The 24,196-nt window shown below is 38.4% G+C and overlaps 1 protein-coding gene across 2 annotated transcripts in view; it reads right to left on the bottom strand.

Annotated features, from left to right (window-relative positions):
• The window catches only part of LOC109684467 (immunoglobulin lambda-1 light chain-like), a 781,398-nt gene that overhangs the window by 625,189 nt on the left and 132,013 nt on the right, over positions 1 to 24,196 (bottom strand). Inside the window, exons 1-2 of one of the 2 annotated variants that reach the window (XM_074061174.1) lie at positions 7,043 to 7,164; positions 6,641 to 6,944 (exon numbers count right to left, since the gene is read on the bottom strand). The exons of the other annotated variant lie outside the window; for it this stretch is intronic. Coding sequence (XP_073917275.1) covers positions 6,641 to 6,944; positions 7,043 to 7,088 — 350 coding nt within the window. The 5' untranslated portion in view covers positions 7,089 to 7,164. Of the gene's footprint in view, positions 1 to 6,640; positions 6,945 to 7,042; positions 7,165 to 24,196 lie in introns of those variants that run through there. 2 annotated transcript variants of the gene reach the window in all.

Here is a 24,196-nt window from a genome sequence, read left to right as displayed (position 1 = left end):
AGAACTGAAATGCATTTCAATAGCATCCCAACCAAACAGTAATGTGGGAATGATGCTTTGCATTATTTTTGTGAAATAAGCAGGTTTTACATTGAAGAGACACACGTGAATGTACCTCATAAATTGATTTCTTTCAACATCAGTGGCAAAATCCATGTAATGCAGGTACAATTATACTTATCTATATACTGATGGAGTAAGAAATAAGATCATAACAATAATAATCTATTATAGCATAAAAGCCTCAAAAACCAGATGCACCTAGGGTCCTGAATGCCATGGGATTTCTTCTGTAAGATCAAGTACAATTCACCAAAGCCCAAAAGGGTGCCAAAAGAAGTCTACAGAGTCAAATCAGTCATAAAAGAAGAAGGATTCTTTATTTTCCCATGGACCTGAAGCACTATATGAGCTTTGAGGCTGCATCATAGTTATTATTGACCTCATCACTGGAGTCCAGTGATGGTTAGACTGGCCAAACTGCCAGACTTGGAGCCAAAGAAGCAATCATGGATGCTGAGGGTCTGTACCTATTGCTATAATGAGTTTGTGGGATGTTCCCTAGAACTGTTAGTATCAATGCACGTAACTTCCACAGAAGTTGCTGCTGCTTCAAGCACAGGAGACTGTGACTGTCTCTCCAGGGTTCCCAGATTCTGAGGGTGGCTGATTCAGCAGAGATGGTGCCAAAGATAATGGAAGTGGGAAATGTACAAGTATATTGATTTGTGGAATTCACAGGAGAAACCAGAGCTCATGTTCTTTCCAGGCCCTACCAATACCCCACATCTAGGCCCCTGTGCAATAATTGGGGAGCTGGACTAACAGAGGAGGACAGGTGGAGGCCATCCATGATTCCTGCCTTCTATGACCTAGAGATAAGAAGTGCTCCCTTGCCCTTTTCATTCTCTGAAAGGGCGTTTGTCCATTTGTACTAATGAGGATCCTTAAGCATTTTACTCTCACTCTGGGCCCTAAACAGAAACCTGCTCCCAAAGATATCACAGTGCTATAGCTATAGAAGCATGTGGTTGGAAGCTTGTGGTGGAATGAGTCAAGTGAGTTGAATTAGTGATTCCTGAGCACAGGCATCAGGCAGGGCCATGTGGCTCATTCCAGCTCTCATCATCTCCAGCACCTCAATAATGGGCTCCATGAGGTGTTCAAGTGCAGGCACTTGATCATGTCATATGGTGAGCACTGGCACTCAGAGTCAGACCTTCTTTCCCAGTGATATCTAAATGGACTCTGCTTCAAAGTAGGCAGGGAGGTCTCACTGTGGCATCCCACATACCTCAAGTGTCTTCATCTTTATGCTGTCCTTAGACTGCTGAGAGGGGAAATCTTTCTAGAACCAAATTTAATGTTTATTGGCCAGGACTCATGAGGTCTCTATTGTGAAAATTTCTCTCTGATCAGGATGAAGGTGACAAACATGAAAGTTTTATGGTTATTATCCATAAAGGATATTGGCCAGTGTTTCTGACACTCTGAAATTTATTTTTAAAAGTCTTTCCAACCTCAAAAATGATAGTATATTTATAAATGTGTTTTGACCAGTATTTTCCACTATATCATTCTCCTCATAATGTATCAAAATGAAAACTATTTTATGTTTCATATTTGTTTACTTTATAAGAGTTGTGTGCTCATTTTCAAACAAAAATACACTTTCATTCTTCTCTTTCTTTTGCACTGAAATGCACCCAGATGTGCACCAACAATTTCTACTGTGTTTGAAGTGTGAACTTCCTTGTAGTTCAAATATTTCTTTTTCTCAATCATGGAGTTTTATCATGACATATTTTCCTTGTGGATCCTCCATTGCTCAAGTTCCCTTTCCTTTATTAAATAATGTGCTACCGGTGAATATTAGGGTTGTTGCCTTACAAGAATTGATAGGGTATGAGAAACAAGGAGATATATATTATTTAATCAGTACTGAGCATGTTATACAGTACTGGGTAATGACAGATGCCCCAGGTAGGAAGCTGAGGAGAGTCCAATGTGGTGGATTCAGGGAAATCTGCTCAGGGTTCACAATAGATGTACTTGTGCCCTTAGGGGCTGAATAGAGTAAGGCTTACTGTCACCCTGCCCAGCACAGAGGAGGGTACTGTGACAACTTCTCTGTGAGCAGAACTCATGAAGGGGAGAATCCCAGCAAAGAACATGTTGTGAGCTAGGGAACAGCTTGTGTGATGGGAGAAGAGGCTCAATATGGGGTGTGTGAAAGGTTCAGAGGATCTTATGCAGAGTAACTGGGTTTGGTCCTCACCTGAGAAGACAGATGAAGAAAGGACACCAGGAAAGTGTGGTAAGCTGAGCCCTGGCTGTAATGACTTGAGACTTCTCTTCCATTCATCCTTCTGAGTAGATGAGACATTCATGAACACTCTTTCTGCTTTTATCATCTCATGGTAACTATAAATTTTAGATTATTTTTCCTAGATGAGTGGTGTTGTGCTTTGTTTAGGGAGTGATGTTGGGGCTAACATTTCTTAGATGGATATATCCAATAAACCTGAGATGGGGATACTCCAATTTCCACTGGGTGGGAAAAATCCTGTGGCATCATTGAGCAAGTTTTGAGAGTATTGTGGATATTTCTATCACAGCTATGTTTAAACATAGGAGTCCAGACATAGAAAATGCCTAAGTCAGCACAGGGTTTCAATCCAACACCTGCCTGTGAATTCTTTCCCTCTGGGGCCATATATTCTCATACACCCACTTCGTAAAACATCCTTGAACTCTTCTTTAACGTAGTGTCAGTGCCTCCTTCCCACAAAAACATGCTGAACCTGAATTCTTCCAGTAGCCTAGTTCCTACATCTCCCCCTACTCTTTTCATCTACTCTAGCATTTGAACTTTTCTTCATGAGCTTAAATTCAGATTCTTACTCTTTCTTTTCAATTTTTGGAGTATCCTATGCCATTTTCTCTTTACTCTGTCATAGCATCTTTTTGCTGGAGATATATTTACATGATTTCCTTCTTTCTTCAAAAAAGTGTCATATCCATAAGCACAAAATCTTTTCTTTCTTGTTCAGATAGTACTCTGCAGACTGATAGCTGGGGCTGGCACAAAGTAGGTGTTCACTGTCTGATATGGTTGGACACAGTGCTTGACACCTGGTTGGCCTCAGGCAGTCACTATGGATGCTCTTTTTCTTGCTCTCTTCTGACACATCATGGACCCAATTTCACAGTTGCTGATCCTACAATCTAGAATTTCTGATCATTGTGATAAAATACAAAATGTGTTGTTGCAAATGATGAAATTTTAGTAAAGGTTTGATAAGATGAGGCCTATTGTGCAGTTTCCTGTAGTGCCTCTGAAACCTGAATTCTGACAAAACAAACAAGGCTAGTCACGTGACTTAGCCAAGGCTTGGGTGCCATGTCATTCAACTCTTCTCTCACTCCTCTGCTGGTTTGGAAATAATGTGAGCATTGTTGTTAAGTGCCCCATGATAGAGAATGATAATCATCCTCACTCTTCCTGGCTCACAGAGATGCTCAAGGAAGACATGTTCACCAATGCAGAGGTTGAGAAAGGCAGCATCCCCCCTTCCTTTTGAGGCACAGGCATATTAGGAATGCCTTACTGTCCACTTTATGCTGTCTAATGGGACGGAGCAGGGAAGTTACCAAACACAATGAACTTAATCTCATGTCCCCACACAGCCCCTGACCACCTAAAATTACCTGTTAATCTCACATTGTGGAGTAGAGTTCAATCCTGGGAACTCACTTTCCATGGTGGACATTCCACGGGAGACAGAAATGCAGGACATTCAGAGGTGAGACAGAATATTCACCCCATTCAGTGCAAGGGGAACTTCTGTTTCTTCTATTTTTCCAAGACAGGCCAAAATATTCTCCCATTACTATTAGGCCCTGTTATTGGGTCCAACTCAGTGATTAGATTTCAAAATAGAAAAGAGAATAGAAGTATTCTCTGAATTCTGGCATAATTCTATATCAATTTAGATATCAAGTAAAGTTTTGAGAGAGAAATGAAATTAATCTTGGGGACACTTGTTATCTTTTCCCCATTCTTCTCAGGGAAAGTTTGTGTTAATTGTTCCCTAAAGGCCCATATACTAACAACTTGATCACCAGGTTGTGGAGTTACTGGAACATAGAAGAACTTTTAGGAGCTGGGTTACATGGCAGATTAGGTCTTTGATGGTGTGATCCTGTAGAAGAAATTAGATGCTTGCCATTATTTAATCCGTTTCTTTTGCATTTGCTTGCCATCACGTTTTATACCTTTGGCACTGAGCCCAAGGCAACAGGATCAAGTGACCATGGAGAGAAGACTCTGAAACAATGAAACAAAATAAATCTTTCTCTATTAATAAATGTTCTAAGGTGGTTTTTCCATAGCAGCTGAAAGATGACAACACAGGGATTTCAACAGTTGGCCTCAGGTCACTGATTTAGTATGGGTCAGGAGCAAGGGGGAATGGAGATATACTAAGAGGATATCTCATGTCTGAGGGCCTTCAGAGTATGTAAATCAGGACAGAAGGGATTTCCCAAGGCTTCGGGGCCTGAATATAGCAAGAGCTCCAATGCACTGATACATCCCAGCTTAACTTCACATGTTGGACCACGTGAAGGATCACACAGCAGGCAGAAGGGCACAGCCCCTATTCTCAGGGTGGGTACAGTGTTAAATCAAATGGTGATGATCTAAGAAATGCTACACTATGGCCTCCCTCCAGGGGATCCTGAAGGGAGAAAACAGGTGAATGATGCTCTTGCCTGGTGCCCAGCATCTGATCTGCCTGCAGGAAGCAGACCCCTCAGATAAGCACCAGAACATCTGGGCTCACTCAACCGAGCTGTGGTATGCAGGATTTTTCCACTCCAAGTCCTTTCCAGTCTGTCTTCACCAGTAGCCCCCTTCTCCAAAATCTCTTTCTTATCTAACAACTTGTTATCTGCTTCTCTGAGCCTCCCTCCTTAGAATGTGTTTTGTAGAGAGAATTAATCCAAGATGGAAACCTCACCTCACATATAAGTTGTTTGGTAGAATAATTGTTAAAAACTGTAGAAAAAGTTTCTTTAAAGTTAAGAAGTTAAAAATAATATGTTCCTGCATGTTTATAATACATATATATACACCCACACACATATCTATATGCACACATAAATATAGGAATACTTATTTACCATATGTGAGAGAGAGAGAAAGAAAAATTCTCCCAAGGTATTTACTTGTTCCTTTTCAGGTGAACTCTTATAGTGTGAGAATCTGATTCAGATTATATGAAGGCATCTCAAATACTAGTATGCTATATGGACTGGATATTAAAGAGGAACTGAAAGAAAATATTTCATATTATTGTTCTGATGCTTATATTTATCCAGCAACTGAAGACACTGAAGGAACTATGTGCTCAGAGGCTTGGTTTATGCAGCTACTAGTTCTGATTGCACACTAGTACCTACAAGGGACTGTACATCTGGTGTATACTTTCAAGAATATATTGTGCACACCACTCTCTGTCTGTGATTTTGTTTGATATTTGGGGTAATTTCAACCCATAATCATGTTGTATTTTTGTATCAATTACAATAGTATTTAAATTACAAAAGAGAAAGCTAGAATTCTTGAAAAATACATGAAAGATACCAATGATATGTACACATAAATGAAGTACCCATATAATATTTCCTTTACTTCTAATGATGTATGACCTCAACATAACAACGTGTAATATATTTTTCCTAGGTGCAAAGAAGAATAAATCCAACGAATTTTCCTCAAACGTTTAAATGTTCACTTGCTCAGTACAATATTCAAGTCAATAGTGATCTGCTCATATCTATGTCTAACCTTGTGTTCTGTTCATTTGTGTGTCCTGCAGCCAGTAACTAAATAGCTTTTAGCAGTGTCTAGAGGGCAGTCCTTCATGAGATTTAACTAGTACTGAAAATATTCATATGATCTTATGGTAACATGCTATAAAGTTTGTTTGTAGAAATTCCTCCCATATTTTATACTAAAGTTTTAAATTGCATCATTCTTCTTGAATCAGTTCGATATGTTAGCCTGACTGCATTTTACATACAGATCCTAAAAGTAGAGTGTTCTCCAAACATGAATGTTAATAAAATTCCTTCAGAATCTTGTGAATACAGATTCTTGTGTACAATCACAAGTTTCTGACTCAAAATGAGAAGGGGAACAGCCTTTCGATGAGATGAAAATTCTATTTCAAACAGAAATAAGGTATTAATTGGATCTTCAGTTTCACATTAATGAATGAGCAACTATGTTAATAGGTTTTGAATAAGATGATTCTTGAAGGTAAAGGAGGGGATCTCTGAGTCTTACTGTTGTTTTTCATTTTGGAGGGAGGTGTACTCCATTCCATTATCATAAGCAGAGTGGGGAGCAATTAGAGGAGGTATACTGAGAGATCAATATACACAGGGAGAGACAGGATGAACTGCATGGCCACAAATTCTGGACTGGACACTGCCCTGGAGCCTCATTTCCCTATGATGGAATTGACCATCTCACACCATCACCTTCTCTTCTGCATCGTTGTGCTGATCCATTGTGAGAATATGAACAAGTTTTTGTATCACTTCCCCATGGGTTTAGATCACTGTGTAAATGTAACTTCCCATATCCAGTGCACAGTAATAATCAGCATCATCCTCCATCTTAGCCCCTGTGATGGTGAGGGAGGCTTTATTCCCTGTGATGGCACCAGAGAAGCGATCAGAGACCCCAGAGGGCCGGTTGTTTGTGTTGTAGATAAGGCTGTAGGGAGCTTGGCCTGGGATCTGCTGATACCAGCTAGGGTAGTTACTTGCAGACACTGATCCAGAATTAAGGCCACAGGTGAGTATTACTGTCCCTCCTGGAGAAACTGACAATGATGGCTCCTGGGTCACCACAGTCTGAGAATTCACCCCTAAAACAAACAAGAGATACAGTTATTGATATGCAGAGAAGCATCACCCTGACATCTTGCTTTTATGTGATCTCCTCTAGAGTGTGAGTCCCACTGACCTGAGCCATAAGTGAGGAGAGCAAGAAGAAACATTATTCTGACCATGGTGGGAAACTTAACAAGTACCAGTTGTTCTCAAACTCCTCAGCTTGAGTTTAACGTTCTCAAGGCCTTTTCAGGGCTGCTCAAACACATTGAAGGATCTTCATGCAAATCAGTTTCCTCTCTCTTTCTGCACTAGTGTTTGACCTGATGTCCCAGGGGAGAGGTCTTGAAGACTCAGAGGGTAGAACATTGCAGACCACTTTCTACAAGGGGACATAGACATTAATATGGGGATTGATGCCTTTCACCAAATCAGCTGCTTCATACCCTTATTGACTTCAGGGTCAATTCATTGTCTATAAGGCCTACTGGAGTAGATAAAAAAGATACATTATCCATATCCTATCCTGTTCATCTACTTTATAACAAACTGTTCCCTGCTGGTGAACTTTTCTTTCCTCCAAGAGAAATGAATGCATATTTTATTTGGAGGTGACTAACAGGTTCCCCTTACTCCACAGAGACCCTACTTGGACCCTAAAGAGCAAGGCTGGAAACTCTCACTCTACCTCCTACTCACTCAGTCCTTGAAAGTATCTTCATGAGCTCCAGTATCACCACAAGTCTTGGTACAGACACATAGAACAGCACTACAAGGCTTCCAATGGCATCTGTCTCTGCTCTAAGAAGACATGGATCATGCGGAAGGGCTTAAAAGAACTACACATTTTCAGTAGAATGTTAATATGATCACCAGGAAATTATGAGATTCCTCCCAACATCCATTATAATACCAAAGAAAAACAAGTATCTTACAATCAGAAAAAAAGATAACAGTTTTTCTGAACAAATCAGTGTCAATATCCTGAAGCATTTTCAAACACCCTGTAATTTATCAGCTTCCTAATTTGTGTATCAGAAAGGAAGTTCAAGGTGATATATATTTGAAGGCATTATCTCATATCACAAATATTTACTTTAAAGTATATTATGGACAATTATTAAACGTATCTGCTACAATATATTTGCATGAATTATTTGTGTTTGTATATGCTTATTCCTGTGTATGTCATGTCTATGTATGTGAATAGGTGTATGTGTAATATAATAGCTAAGGAGAATGGTACAAAAAAGCAATATAGAAAGAAATAGAAATGGTAATTGGAAAGAAACTTTAACAATATTAGTTTTCAACATTCATTGTAAAATCAACTAAATTAAGTGACAAATACTTAAACTTAAATACTTAAAAACTTAAGACATGTTGTCTTGAAAAAGGACAAAGAAAATCTTAAGTCACATATTTCTTCAACAATAAACTTGGAATTATAGTTAACCAACAGGGAATTCTGATTCTGAGAGAGCCTTGGGCAACCTCTGCAAAATTCTCACAAATCCCCAACGCACAATGAATCTGACCACTTATTTTTCTGGGAACATTATCATGGAAAAGAGGAGCTGGAGCCAGTGAAAAGACTGAGAATCTGGACATGGGTGAATATCTTAAAGTACCAGGATCCACTTGACCCAGGTAATAACTTCCTCTGGGTTGTGTTTTTTATCCTTCAATGACCATGCTGCTGGATGCTGCCCACTCTGGGATGCATTAGTGATGAATCTCATTCCAGTGAGTCCACAGACTCCATCATTCTCTCCAACCTGCTTCAAATCCCATGCTGAGACTCTGTTCTTGATTGTGAAATGTGACATTTGCCTCAGAATCTTCATACCAGCCTTTACTTCAGAGTCCATGTTCACCATCCTCAAAGGATCAAAAGAATAGTGCTGTTTCTGTCCAAATTTCCCTAGTGGTCAAGCCACATCTTTTTCAATATAGTATAGATTCTAATCCCTAACAAACTGCTATACTTGGTGTAATTTGTGTGTTGTCCAAAGGTCCATATGTAAAGGCTTTGTCCCAACAAACTTGGTATTGGAAGACACGGTGGTCTGTTCAATTGTAGAACCTAGTGAGAAGTTCTTAGTCTACTGGAGATGTGTCCACAAAGAGGAATGCTACACCCCAATGGTTCTCCTGCTTTTGTGTTATTGTGACACAAAGACAACTAATACTCTTATTGAGGTAATTTTGAATTTTTGGAACTTAATTATTTTTAGTGAAAAATTAGTTTTCTGTTTGCTTATTTATTTTTCTTTTTCAACCTTAAAAGGATTAATTGTTAATGGTTTACTAAGAGTACATTGTGACATCTACAAAATTTCTTACAGTATATCACACTTTAATTTATTCCCTCCATTACTCTCCTGTATCACTCCTGCCCCCATTCCTGGAACAGTTTTGAACTCAGGGGCTGACACTTGCTAGTCAAGGGCCATACCATTTGGGCCATTTAACTCAGCTCTTTATTTTCATTTTATATTTGAGATAGGGTCTCCTTAACCTTGCCCAGCTTAAAGTTAACAGGTGATCCTTCTGCCTCCACATCTCTAGTAGCTGGGATTGCAGGTATGTACCACTATGCCCAGCTACAGCCTTTCTTTAGGAACCCAGACCCTTTAACTTTAGTCCAATTGCTCACCACAACTCACTACATTCAAAAACATTCATTGTCAGTTTAAAATAAATTTATTTTAGGGCATCAGAAAAACTTTATATTTTTTAAAGTTTTTTATTAGGATATAGTCATTATACAGGGGAAGATTCATAGTGGCAATTCCAATTAGACTTACATTGTACATGAGTTTTATTTCCTGTCTCTCCCCCTCAATGCCCTCCCTGTCTTATTTAAAGCAATTGCAAGAGGTTTCTTAGTTCTATTTCATATAGGTATATGAAGTCCATCAACCACATACCATCACCTTAATCTCCTTCATTCAACCTTCCCCCTCCCAATAGTACATCCTACACAATGTACTTCCCACACTGTACCTACTGACAGTGGGGATACATTGAAAAAGTCTTTTGAACATCAACTTAATCATTAATAATGTAAAACAGGACTTTACAATTAAGCCTACATTAATTGGGCTTACTGATTTCTGGGGTTTTTTTTGGGGGGAGTAGTGGGCCTTCTGCTTCCTTAATTTTCTATTATTAGTCCCCAAGCACACAGTATTCCTGATTGAGGTTCTTCAGGTAAATTGACTCCTTCTGTTTGACTGTTCTCTGCCTGCCTACATATCAGTCCTGAACAATCACTAGATGAGAGAAAGAGAGTGGACTAGGAATCAAAGGTGAAAGTCAGGTCAGTGATCATGTAACTGCTGGGGACATAGGTGCAGGAAAGTCTCACTTCAGTGAAGACACTGCTTGTTGGAGTATGTAAAAAACCAGTGGAGTACTTTCCTGTGTGGCCTGGCCCAGAGCACTATCCTTTCACGAACACTTCAGCAGCGCCCTCTGCTGACCACAGATTTTAGGTTTTCAACCCCTCTCATATACAGTGCTCAGGGAAGAGCCTCCTGATATGGAAAGCATCTTTCTGACATATTTCCCTGTACAGAACAAAGAGTCATTTTTTCCACACTTGCTACTTGGTCCTGAAAAAATGATCTTTTCAGGACTCTCATGACCTCCATACTTACAGACACAGTGCATATGGTGTTACATATCAGCTTTACCTGGCAATTGAGTTTGATTCTAACTGTTGCTTATGGCCTTTGGGAAGCATGTTTCAAAATTTAAACTTCAGCTGTAGATAAGGTGATCTTTACCTGGTAAAAATGCTGTCTACAATGCTCTTATATGTTGACATATTTTTGGGTGCTGGTGTTGAAAGAAACTCTTACTATCTTCTCCTTCACACCTTAATTTTTGATGCTCATCTTCTTCATGAAAATGTGTTATTAGGGAAATATTCTTTCAATTCTGTCCTGCTTCCCTAGTTCAAAATTCCCAGGGATTGCAATCTAACAATATTATTTTATGTTGCCTCTGATATTTTAATGTTACTTTAGCCTAATTTCATATTTTTTCAATATTATATTTGATATAAAAATATTAGTATAAATGGAACATCTTTCACTTACATTCATTTCCCCATTACTCTGGACTAAGGAGTCCTCATGATGTGTACCTCATTTGGATGATGGCTTAATGAGTTTTGTTTATTAAGAACTCCATGGATTTAATAGCAGTTAGCGTTAAAATATTTATGTCCAGTCGCCGGCGCCCAGATGGCTTGGGAAGACGTGGACCAGGTAAGCTTTGTGGTACTGCGGTACTCTCACAGACAAGCCTGGGCCAGAGCAGCATAGCCCCCTGGACAGACTGACCTCCACCCAGGGAAAAAAGAGAAACTGAGTAATAAGCAATAAGAACAAATAAGACACGCAGGAAAGAGGGTGGGGCGCACTGAGTGCAGAATAATGGGGGAAGGGAATCCTTCCTGGGACTGTAAATAAACAAGCTGGGCAGGCCAGAGAGCCTCTGGTGGGAGCAGGGACACGCCCAGAAACCAGGAGCAGGAAAGCTTGTGAGAGTGGCGGAGGGAGGAAAACTCCCTAGGAGAGGAGGGAAGACCCACTTCCCACATGAGCTGTAAGCAAACATGGCAACTGGCAGGAGCAGCAGCACCACCCAGTAATCAGGAGCAGGAAAGCTTGTGAAAGTGGAGGTGGGAGGAGAACTGCACAGGAGAGGGAGGAAGACCCACCTCCCACATGAACTGTAAATAAACACGCAGGCCTGAGAACGTGGGTGCAGTGTTACCTTTCCCAGTGCTTGGAAAGGGGAAAGCCTGTTAGCAGAGGCTCACACACAGGAGAAATCTGAGCAAACAAAGCCTGCAGGGCCAGATGAGTGCTAAGGTCACCCCAGAGATCTGCATAAATAACGCCTCCAGCAAAAGCAGGCTGACAGCAGCAGGCAGGCAAGCCACAGCTGCAGATACCATTCTCAGAACTGCCTCCAGACTCTTTATTTTTTTTTCTTTGTCTCCCTACCTTTTATGAGAGAACAACCAAATTATACCTGCTAGCTGAAAAACTTACTGAAACTGTATTGCATTTGAACATGGGACACTTGGTGGGGTTTTTTTTTGTGTGGGTTTGTGTAGTTTTGTTCTACTTTATGCATCCCCTTTGATGAGACGACTACAGAACAATATCTGAGGCACCATCTCCAGGATTGGAGACTGAGATTTCACTGCATTTGAACTTGGAGGTTTTTTGGTTTTTTTGGTTTTTTTGGTTTTTTTTAAATTTTCTAATTTTTCATTTTATATTAATACATTTTTATAAATAGATTTTTCTTTCATTTACTTATTTTTTATTTTTATTCTTAACTTTATTTTTTTTATTTTTGATTTGCAATCCTCTCTCTGTCTCTCTAACTTCTGTTCAGTTTACTGTCAATTAGTACACTAAAGCTCCCTGTATATACCTTTGAAATCTTCTTGTCTGATACCTTGTTCTGTTTTCTCCCTCCAGTCTGTGTATTTGTTTTTCCCATTTCTTTCACTTCTTGCTTTCCATCTCAGCTCACTCTTACATTCTAAATATTACCATTGTTATTTTTACAAGCTAGAAAATACTTAATTGCACACAGAATAGAGACAGTAACAACACCAAAGACAATGATGGGAAGACAGAAAAAACAGGGAAACCAGTTTCTCCACAGCAAAAAATTAGTACAGGAACCAGAGGGGAATGAAGAAAACAGGTACTCAGATCCAGACTCCAACAAAATGAAGATAAACTATGCCAAAGGACCCAATGAAGCCCACAAGAATAATTTAAAAGAAGACATAATACAGGCACTCAATGAGAATTTTATAGAGATGATACTGGATAGGATCAACCAAAATGTACAGGAGACACTCAAGAAATTCCAAGACAACAAAAATAGAGAATCTGAAAAAACAAAAGAAGAAATAAAGGAAACCATAGAAGCACTGTATAAACACCAAAGAGAACACAATGAATAAACGGATAAATGAACTCAGGACCAAAATAAACAACAATAAAGAAGAAAACTGCCAGGATATGGAAAACCTCAGAAAAAAGAACGAAACAGAACTGCAAAACAAAACGGAAGGCCAATCCAACAGTAGAACAAACAGAAGACAGAATCTCAGAACTTGAAGATGAAATGGTAATTAAAGGAAAAACCGAAGAACTATTAATTAAACAACTCAAGACCTGTGAAAAGAAAATGCAAGAACTCACTGACTCCATCAAAAGACCAAACTTAAGAATCATGGGCATCGAAGAAGGAGAAGAGGTGCAAGCGAAGGGAATGCGTAATATATTCAACAAAATAATAACGGAAAATTTCCCAAATCTAGAGAAAGATATTCCCATACAAATGCAAGAGGCCTCCAGGACACCAAACAGACCAGATCAAAATAGAACTACTCCACAACATATCATCATTAAAACAACAAGTTCAGAAACTAAGGAAAGAATATTGAAGGCTGTAAGAGAGAAAAAACAAGTAACATACAAAGGTAAACCCATCAAAATCACAGGAGACTTCTCAACAGAAACATTAAAAGCAAGAAGAGCGTGGGGTGAGATCTTCCGGGCACCGAATGAAAATAACTTCAACCTCAGGATACTCTACCCAGCAAAACTATCATTCAAAATAGATGGAGCAATAAAAGTCTTCCATGATAAGCAGAAACTAAAACAACATGTGACCACAAAGCCACCACTACAAAGGATTCTTCAAGGGATTCTGCACACAGAAAGTGAAACCCAACTTAACCATGAAAAGGCAGGCAGCACCAAACCACAGGAGAAGAAAAAGCAAGACAGTAGAGAGTAACCTCAACTTAGGTACACACAATCAAACCTTCAAACAACTAAGACAACTAAATGACAGGAATCACCACATACCTATCAGTACTAATGTTTAATGTTAACAGACTTAATTCATCCATCAAAAGGCACCGCTTGACGAAATGGATTAAAAAGGAAGATCCAACAATTTGTTGCTTACAAGAGACCCATCTCACCAATAGAAATAAGCATAGGCTAAGGATGAAAGGCTGGAAGAAGATTTACCAAGCCATTGGCCCCCCAAAACAGGCAGGAGTAGCAATACTTATCTCTAACAAAGTAGACTTCAAACCTACATTGATCAAATGAGATAAAGAAGGACATTCCATACTAATAAAACGGGAAATAGACCAAAAGGAAATAATAATTATCAACCTGTATGCACCCAATGTCAATGCACCCAATTTCATCAAACATACCCTGAAAGACCTAAAAGCATATATAAACGCCAACACAGTGGTTGTGGGAGACTTTAACACCCCATTATCATCAATAGATAGGTCATCCAAACAAAAAATCAATAAAGAAATCCAAGATCTAAAATATGCACTAGATCAAATAGACCTAGTTGATGTCTACAGAACATTTCATCCAACTTGTACACAATATACATTCTTCTCAGCAGCCTATGGAACCTTCTCCAAAATAGATCATATCCTAGGGCGCAAAGCAAGTCTCAACAAATATAAGAAAACAGAAATTATACCATGCATACTATCGGATCACAATGCAGTAAAAGTAGAACTCAACAACAAAAGTAAAGACAAAAAATATGAAAACAGCTGGAAACTAAATAACTCATTACTTAATGAAGAATGGATCATTGATGAAATAAAAGAGGAAATTAAAAAGTTCCTGGAAGTCAATGAAAATGAAAACACAACCTACTGGAACCTATGGGACACAGTTAAGGCAGTCTTGAGAGGAAAGTTTATAGCCATGACTGCATATATTAAAAAGACTGAAAGATCCCAAATCAATGACCTAATGATACATCTCAAACTCCTAGAAAAACAAGAACAAGCAAATCCCAAAACAAATAGAAGGAGAGAAATAATAAAAATAAGAGCTGAAATCAACGAAATAGAAACCAGAAAAACCATACAAAGAATTAATGAAACAAAAAGTTGGTTCTTTGAAAAAATAAACAAAATTGATAGACCCCTGGCAAACCTGACTAAAATGAGGAGAGAAAAAGCCCAAATTAGTACAACCAGGAATGCAAAAGAGGAGATAACAACAAACACCATGGAAGTCCAGGAAATCATCAGAGACTACTTTGATAAACTATATTCAAATAAATTTGAAAATCTTAAAGAAATGGACAGATTTCTAGATACATATGACCATCCAAAACTGAACCAAGAGGAAATTAATCATCTGAATAGATCTAGAAAACAAAATGAAATTGAAGCAGCAATCAAGAGTCTCCCCAAAAAGAAAAGTCAAGGACCTGATGGATGCTCTGCTGAATTCTATCAGACCTTTAAAGAACTGATACCAACCCTCCTTAAACTGTTCCATGAAATAGAAAGGGAAGGAAAACTGCCAAACACATTTTATGAAGCCAGTATTAAACTTATCCCAAAACCAGGCAAAGACACCTCCAAAAAGGGGAACTATAGGCCAATCTCCTTAATGAACATTGATGCAAAAATCCTCAACAAAATAATGGCAAACCGAATTCAACAACACATCAAAAAGATTACTCACCACGACCAAGTAGGCTTTATCCCAGGGATGCAGGGGTAGTCCAACATATGAAAATCAATAATGTAATAAACCACATTAACAGAAGCAAGGAAAAAAAACACTTGATCATCTCAATAGATGCAGAAAAAGCCTTTGATAAGATCCAACACCATTTCATGATAAAAGCTCTAAGAAAACTAGGAATAGAAGGAAAGTACCTCAACATTATAAAAGCTATGTATGACAAACCTACAGCCAGCATTATACTTAACGGAGAAAAACTGAAACCATTCCCTCTAAAATCAGGAACCAGACAAGGATGCCCACTATCTCCACTCCTATTCAACATAGTACTGGAATTCCTAGCCAGAGCAATTAGACAAGAAGAAGGAATAAAAGGAATACAAATAGGTAAAGAAACTGTCAAAATATCCCTATTTGCAGACGACATGATCCTATACTTGAAAGACCCAAAAAACTCTACTCAGAAGCTTCTAGACATCATCAATAGCTACAACAAGGTAGCAGGATATAAAATCAACATAGAAAAATCATTAGCATTTCTATACACTAACAATGAGCAAACTGAAAAAGAATGTATGAAAACAATTCCATTTACAATAGCCTCAAACAAAATCAAATACCTAGGTGTAAACCTAACAAAAGATGTGAAAGACCTCTACAAGGAAAACTATACACTTCTGAAGAAAGAGATTGAGGAAGACTATAGAAAGTGGAGAGATCTCCCATGCTCATGGTTTGGTAGAATCAACATAGTAAAAATATCGATACTCCCAAAAGTAATCTATATGTTTAATGCAATTCCCATAAAAATTCCAATGACATTCATTAAAGAGATCGAAAAATCTACCATGAAATTTATATGGAAACACAAGAAGCCACGAATAGCCAAGGCAATACTCAGTCAAAAGGACAATGCTGGAGGTATCACAATACCTGACTTCAAACTATATTACAAAGCAATAACAATAAAAACAGCATGGTACGGGCACAAAAACAGATATGAACACCAGTGGAACAGAATAGAGGACCCAGATATGAAGCCACAAAACTATAACCAACTTGTCTATGACAAAAGAGCTAAAAATATACGATGGAGAAATAGCAGCTTCTTCAACAAAAACTGCTGGGAAAACTGGTTAGCAGTCTGCAAAAAACTGAAACTAGATCCATGTATATCACCCTATACCAGTATTGACTCAAAATGGATCAAGGATCTTAATATCAGACCACAAACTCTAAAGTTGATACAGGAAAGAGTAGGAAATACTCTGGAATTAGTAGGTATAGGTAAGAACTTTCTCAACGAAACCCCAGCAGCACAGCAACTAAGAGAGAGTATAGATAAATGGGACTTCATAAAACTAAAAAGCTTCTGTTCATCAAAAGAAATGGTCTCTAAACTGAAGAGAACACCCACAGAGTGGGAGAAAATATTTGCCAGCTATACAACAGACAAAGGACTGATAACCAGAATATATAGGGAACATAAAAAACTAAATTCTCCCAAAACTAATGAACCAATAAAGAAATGGGCAAGTAAACTAAACAGAACTTTCTCAAAAGAAGAAATTCAAATGGCCAAAAACACATGAAAAAATGCTCACCATCTCTAGCAATAAAGGAAATGTAAATTAAAACCACCCTAAGATTCCACCTCACCCCTGTTAGAATAGCCATCATCAGCAACACCACCAACAACAGGTGTTGGCAAGGATTCGGGGAAAAAGGGACCCTCTTGCACTGTTGGTGGGAATGTAAACTAGTACAACCACTCTGGAAAAACATTTGGAGGCTACTTAAAAAGCTAGACATTGATCTACCATTTGATTCAGCAATACCACTCTTGGGGATATACCCAAAAGACTGTGACACAGGTTACTCCAGAGGCACCTGCATACCCATGTTTATTGCGGCACAATTCACAATAGCCAAGTTACGGAAACAGCCAAGATGCCCCACCACTGACGAATGGGTTAAGAAAATGTGGTATCTATACACAATGGAATTTTATGCAGCCATGAAGAAGAACGAAATGTTATCATTCACTGGTAAATGGATGGAATTGGAGAACATCATTCTGAGTGAGGTTAACCTGGCCCAAAAGACCAAAACTCGTATGTTCTCCCTCATATGTGGACATTAGATTAAGGGCAAACAGAACAATGGGATTGGACTTTGAGCACATGATAAAAGCGAGAGCACACAAGGGAGGTGTGAGGATAGGTAAGACACCTAAAAATTAGTTAGCATTTGTTGCCCTTAACTCAGAGAAACTAAAGTAGATACCTTAAATTCAACTGAGGCCAATAGGAAAAGTGGAGCAGGAGCTAGAGAAAAGGTTAGATCAAAAAGAATTAACCTAGAAGGTAACACACATGCACAGGAAATCAATGTGAGTCAATGCCCTGTATAGCTATCCTTATCTCAACCAGCAAATCCCTTGTTCCTTCCTATTATTGCTTATACTCTCTCTTCAACAAAATTAGAAATAAGGGCAAAATAGTTTCTGCTGGGTATTGAGTGGGTAGGGGGGAGAAGAAGGGGACGGAATGGGTGGTAAGGGAGCGGGTGGGGGCAAGGGGAGAAATGACCCAAGCCTTGTATGCACATATGAATAATAAAAGGAAAAAAAATTTATGTCCAAAAGCACTGATATTTACCCAACGTCATTCCAACTGAATGAAAAGGAAAATCACTGGAACTTTTGAGTACACTGAGCATGTGAGGAGTCTCAGAGCTTTGTCCTTGTTGGAGAGGGTTCACTCTGAACTGTGGATTAGAGGACGCCCTTCAGGTAACCAAAACTGGAGCTTGTGTTCATCGTGGGCAGAGACAGGGCAATGATGCCTAAAACAGAAGAATGGAGAGTTTTATTTCAGTTTATCTTAGAATGGGAGAATTCTGTGGCTAGGGGCATGTAGCCTGCTGTGTGACAGTGGCATTCAGCTTAATTTTCAGTTTGGATCCTAGAGGAGATAAAAGAAGACATCTTGACAAACTTAGATCCTTTGATGAAGACTGAATTTTTAATGGCCAGTCACTAATGTCTGAGGTCACAGGCTTAGGTATTCTTACAGGAAGTCCTTTGTACCAGTCCCTATAGTAACTATAATGATGTGTTGCTTCCTGTGTAGAAGAAACATACCTCAAATATGTGCACATTGTGTGCTTCACAGGGTCAGTTATACATACACATACAATGAAATATCTGCTTATTGAGGTCCTTAAGGTTCAGTCCTACACCGTGCATTTTTGAAATTCTCCAATGGCTTGTTAGAGGAGAGCATGGGAAAAGTCAGTCACCATGATTTCAGGAACCAGGAGAATCCCTATTATCCTAAGTAATGTCAGCTCCAGGAGAGTGATATCTATAGGACCTACTTTATCCAACATCGCAGAAGTTTCAACATTTTTTCAGCAAGATGGATCCTCACTTCATTGGCTCACAGCCCTCAAAAAGTGTTCTGGTTTCAGTCTAAACTCCCACCTCTATAAAAGTAAGCCCCTCTCCTTGATATCATAATTAAAGGTGGAGGAACACAACAGGTGAGCCTGAACTACCTCAGACCATTAAGAAAGCTGATTTCTTCTTTCTTCCCAGAGTAAGAGCCAGCTCTATAGGCCCTCTTTAAAAAACCAGACCACTATGTGGATAATCAAGCAAGATTTTTTTCTTGTTATTTTTTGTTTGATTTGGGTTATTTTCCTTTTTTTCTGAGATGTGAGACACATGGAATGGAAACTGGATGACAATCTTTGTGGCCCAGATTATATTTTTATGCATACTTAGTTATAAGTTAATCAATTTAAAGTTAATACATTCTCAAGTGCACAGACCAGAACTGACAGGGATTTTGTCCCACTTCTCCATCTGCCTGTGTCACTGTGAGACAAACTATTATGACCAATCAAACAATAAGAGCCAGCCTCATTCTCAGCTTGCACACCAGAGATGTGCAAAAGTGCTGACTTGGTTGAGGTGTCTTTATTTCCAGAAGAACTGCTGGGGACTCCTGTGCCCTGGAGATTATCTGAGTCTGAGTAGAATCTCAGGAGAAACATATGTGGGTTCTCAGGATTTTCTGGTACTACTGCATCCTGTAACTCTGATATCAATACTCAGAGTGCATGTGAGTCTGACAGATGCTCCAGGAGATGTAGACAGGGATGGTGGTTGTGTCAGCACTGTATAGGACATGGAGCCTGCAAAAACAGACAGTAATTGGTGTAGGAGTGAACCCACATTTAGGATGATGATGATGCTCAGTCATGTTTCAGTCCCTACCATTGTAGTGAATCAGAAGCAGGAGAAGGAGGAGAGGAGTCAGAACCATTGGTGCACACAGCCTCTGAACCACAGAGTAGATTTGGGCCTTTCCAGCTTGTATTACCCTCTCTAAATCATACAGGGAAAAGAAGGGGGGTGTCCATTCAAATTTACCCCTTCCTTTCTGGATCCCTTAGAATACACCAGATCACTGATGCAAAAACCTTTGAGGAGATCAGAGGACATAGGAGACTGTGTTTTAACCCAACTATTTTGTGCATGTACCAATTGTTTGGAACATGCACAGCTCCCTCCACAACAGGCTCTGTAGCTTCCTAGAGTCTCTTGGCACTCTTGAAACAGCTCATTCTCTACCAGAACTGAGGGCAGTGGTGCTCAGTCATCTGAAAAACACCATGAAGGGCCAGGAACAATTCCCCAGCATTCCCTGATGTCTAAAGTTCTTTTATGGTACAGGTGCTGATTTTAATAGTTATAAACCTTGATTGGCCAACCCGCTGTTCTTGGAATTCTTAACTGAGGAAGAATATATAGGTACAATTTCATAACCATCAGTATGCTTTCTGTCATTTACAGTCATGTCATACAGTGAATAAGGTTGTCATACAGTAGATAATACTATGAATGTTAGAATCTCTATGAAATACAAAGCATGTGAACAGTGAAGACACACTATTTCAAATACTGAGGCCTGTCAGAGGAGCTGTTATTCAAGTTGGATATGAAAAACAAGTTAGGTACAATTAAGAATGAAGCAGGATGAAAACTCTATGTGCCAACACTCCAAAAACAAGGATGCTTCTTGGTTCTACAGACCAGCTAAATGATGAATGCCCATAGCAAAATTGGAAACCGATGAGCGTAGAAGATAAAAGGGATTCTTTAAAAAGTAGTTTTTCCAAAGCAAAACAAAACAAAACAAAGAAAACAATGAGAAGGGTAAACATGATAAAAATATACATTGGATTTTTATTCAAAGGTACAGTGTCTAAAATTGCTAAACACAAAGGCATCTAGGGTTAGAAGGAGGAACATAGAATAAAACATATGACAATTGTAGTTAGAATAACAAGTTGGATATTATCGCCATTTATTACTGTAGAAAATATGACAATTAGATTGTTTCTTTATTCACAAAATAGCCAAACACATGGAAAGAGTCATGAATTTTGACCTCAAAGTTCAGATAGACCTGACTGTGTCCTTGTGTAATAAGTAGGGCAATGTCACTATGGTGTTGAAGTTGGCATTTGGAAATAGGAACGAGCAGTCCCTGATAGGGGATGTGCTTGATCAGAAAAAAAGGACCCTGGGAATGAGGGTAGATAGGACATTTAGTCAATGAAAAAATGTTAAAATGACCCCTGAAATAATTTATTAATTAAGGCTGACTCTTGATTTTGTGAACATATTTTACTTAAGAATTTTTCAACATATTTATTAACTTGTGTCTTCCATTCTGAGATGCAAGCAGTCAAGTGATTGTGGGTTTAGTACAGACTCACACCTCTTTGAATGCCAAGGGAAAATAATACATGGAAGGCTGAAGTCTTCAAAGATGAATTCAGTGCTGTTCAAAAGATGTTCCATGTGATCTGCAGATTTTTCCATTCCTTGAAGGACAGTGCTGAGATGTGCCATCAAGCATAGCATCTAAGTTAAGGTAGAGTGAGGTGTACACTAGGTGTCTTAAGTAGATGGGGGATGAAGAAAAATCTGGCACTCATTACTACATGGGAACAAACTTTTACCTTTCCTGCACCCTTCTCACATCCTCCAGTGCAGCTTTCGCATTATCAGAACAACCTGGTGACAACTTCAACCAACTCCTCTTCTTTTCTCTTTTGTGCCTCATTAACATCATTTGGCAAAATGCTACATTGTGGCAAGTGAACTGTTATCAAAATTCTACATTCATCCGTGCTACTCAAGGAGCTTGAGATACAATCTAAGACATTTTCTATTCTTTCTTGGGCTTGGGAAGTAGAAATTCAAGAGGACAATATTGCACTTGGCCTCACTTACCCAGGTCTAGTCAGTTTGTAACCCATAAGCTATTCTTTCTAACCCTCTGCTCACTATTAAGAGTGTTAACTCTCCAACTGCTTATGCATGTGTGTGGGCTGAGTTTATCATAAACACCTCATACTTCATGTTAAAGAGATTCCTTACTGGACACCAGTAACTTTATGTAATTTTATGAACAGAGAATACTTTACCCCTACTACAAGATCATTATGGTTTCTTCAATTATTTTCAATTATTCTGCTCTGTACTGAGTTACCAAAAATGAACTGTGTGGTGACTGCTTAGAACTTGGCCATTTCCCAGCCTTGTGTGAGTTGTGAAAACTGTATTCCACAGCTCCTGGTTATCCTCTTATGAGACAGTGTGGATTTTATTATTTGCATATGAAATTTAAGTTTCACAAAGAGGAGTGATCCCCTTTAGATTATTGGATGTATTATTTTCTGCACAAATCCTTCTTTTCCAGAACTCTTGCAATTGCAGGATTCTAAGGTACCTTAGCCTCTGCTTGCTCTCCGTCTTCTGTTCAGAGAGTATCTGTATCTTCTCAGGGCCTCTCTCTGCTCCAGGCTGGGAAATCTGAGCACAAGTGACAGAATCACAGTGTTCACATACTTATTCTGTGTTCTCCTGGATATCCCAGTTCTACCCTACTTGTTGTTTAAGCTTCACATTCTTTGTGAATGGTATCTTGTAGTTTCCCCTTTTATCATAATGGGTAGTTTGAACTTTTCAATGTTACTTCACCAGATCTGCAGAGGTGTGTCATTTAATCTTCATAGTATTTTAAACTTAATTGTTTCTATAGATAACATACTGAATGTGTTAATTTTATTCTGACACAAACTTCTTGCAATTAACAAGTTTTTCAGGCTATTGTGTTTTTTGTGTCAGATTGATCCATAGTAAACAAGGTCCTTCCTAAGCCCATTGTAAACTTGTGTCTATTTCTGTATTATTGATAAATTTATTTGTTATTCTTCCATCATTATCCAAACAGTGTATTCATTAATAATGCTTTATACAATTTTTCATCTCTATCTGAGAATGTTCTAAGCAGTTTTCTTTAGGAAAAAAATATTCTAGGACTTTTCCCCATTTACTACTTTCAAAATAATTGTCAGGCAAAGAAATTCAATTTTCCCATCAAGTTTTCCTGACATTCACTAAAATAAGTTCATTTCCTTTTATTTCATTTGAAAAGAAATTTTTTATTCAAATAGTATTCTTATGCATTTTTCTAACATTTATTTTCTATGAAATGTAAGAGATTAAGGTGTGAAAATAATTATTAAAACAAAACTATTATATAGCTCTGTTATAATAATAATGCTACCTTTTGTCTAACTGTTAATTCCACAATATCCACTGTTTACAAATAGTACTGCCAAGGGTTTTATATACTACATAAGTAATGGTTTTGGCATTGAATTCCTGAATTTGTAATTTCTGAGTTACACCTCCAGGCCAGTGAACAGAAACATTACAACAATCTAGTGAACAACTAAGCTAATCAGAGCATAGAAAGTCATGGGAAAGATAAAGGTGATTAAAAACCCCAACCAACTAATGAACAGCACCTGAGAAAATCTCAAAATAGAAATGGGGAATAGAAGAAGGCAGGGGATTATGACTCCTCAAAAGGTTATAAAAGTCACACATTAGAGAATTTGGTGCACAGAGAAAGGTAAGAATCTTCAGTTGCTGGGGTGAGAAGAATGGTGCTAAGAATGATTAACATGGTTCAAGAACACATACAAAAACAACACAATGATAAAAAAATGTGAAAACAAAGAATCAACAAAACAAACTAAAAGATTATTTCAGTAAACATCAGAATGAAAGCAAGGAAATTACAAAAAATAGGTACATGAAGTAAAGAAAGCAGAACAATACATGAAATAGAATATTAACTAACATTAAAATACCCATAAAAAGGATGAAATACAAACCCTGGAAACAAAAATTTCCTTAAGTCAAAAAAATATGTAGTTGAACTAGTGGAAGACAAAATTTCAAAGCTTGAATACAAAACACATATTAAAGAGAAAAAACAGAAGAATACTCAGAGAAAAGACTGAAGAGCTGTGAAAAGAACATGCAAGCACTGCAGCTCCATTGAAAGACCAAACCTGCAAATTAAAGAAAAAGAAGTGCAAGCAAAAGGCATAGTAAATATATTCAACAAAATAATAGCAGAAAACTCCATATATCTCGAGAAATAGATGCCCATCCAGGTAGAGGAGCCTGTGTTACATCAAATGGATTTGACCAAACTAGCACCTCTTCATGATATACTATAGTGAAAAATTAGCATAGAGAATAAGGCAAGGATATTGAAGGCAAAAATAGAGAAAGAGAAGAAAAACTAATATAAATGTAAACTCATCAA

This window comes from Castor canadensis, chromosome 18 (assembly GCF_047511655.1).
Source record: "Castor canadensis chromosome 18, mCasCan1.hap1v2, whole genome shotgun sequence".
NCBI lineage: Eukaryota > Metazoa > Chordata > Mammalia > Rodentia > Castoridae > Castor > Castor canadensis.
The sequence above is the reverse complement of the archived record's forward strand: the minus strand, read 5'-3'. Positions and strand labels throughout refer to the sequence as shown.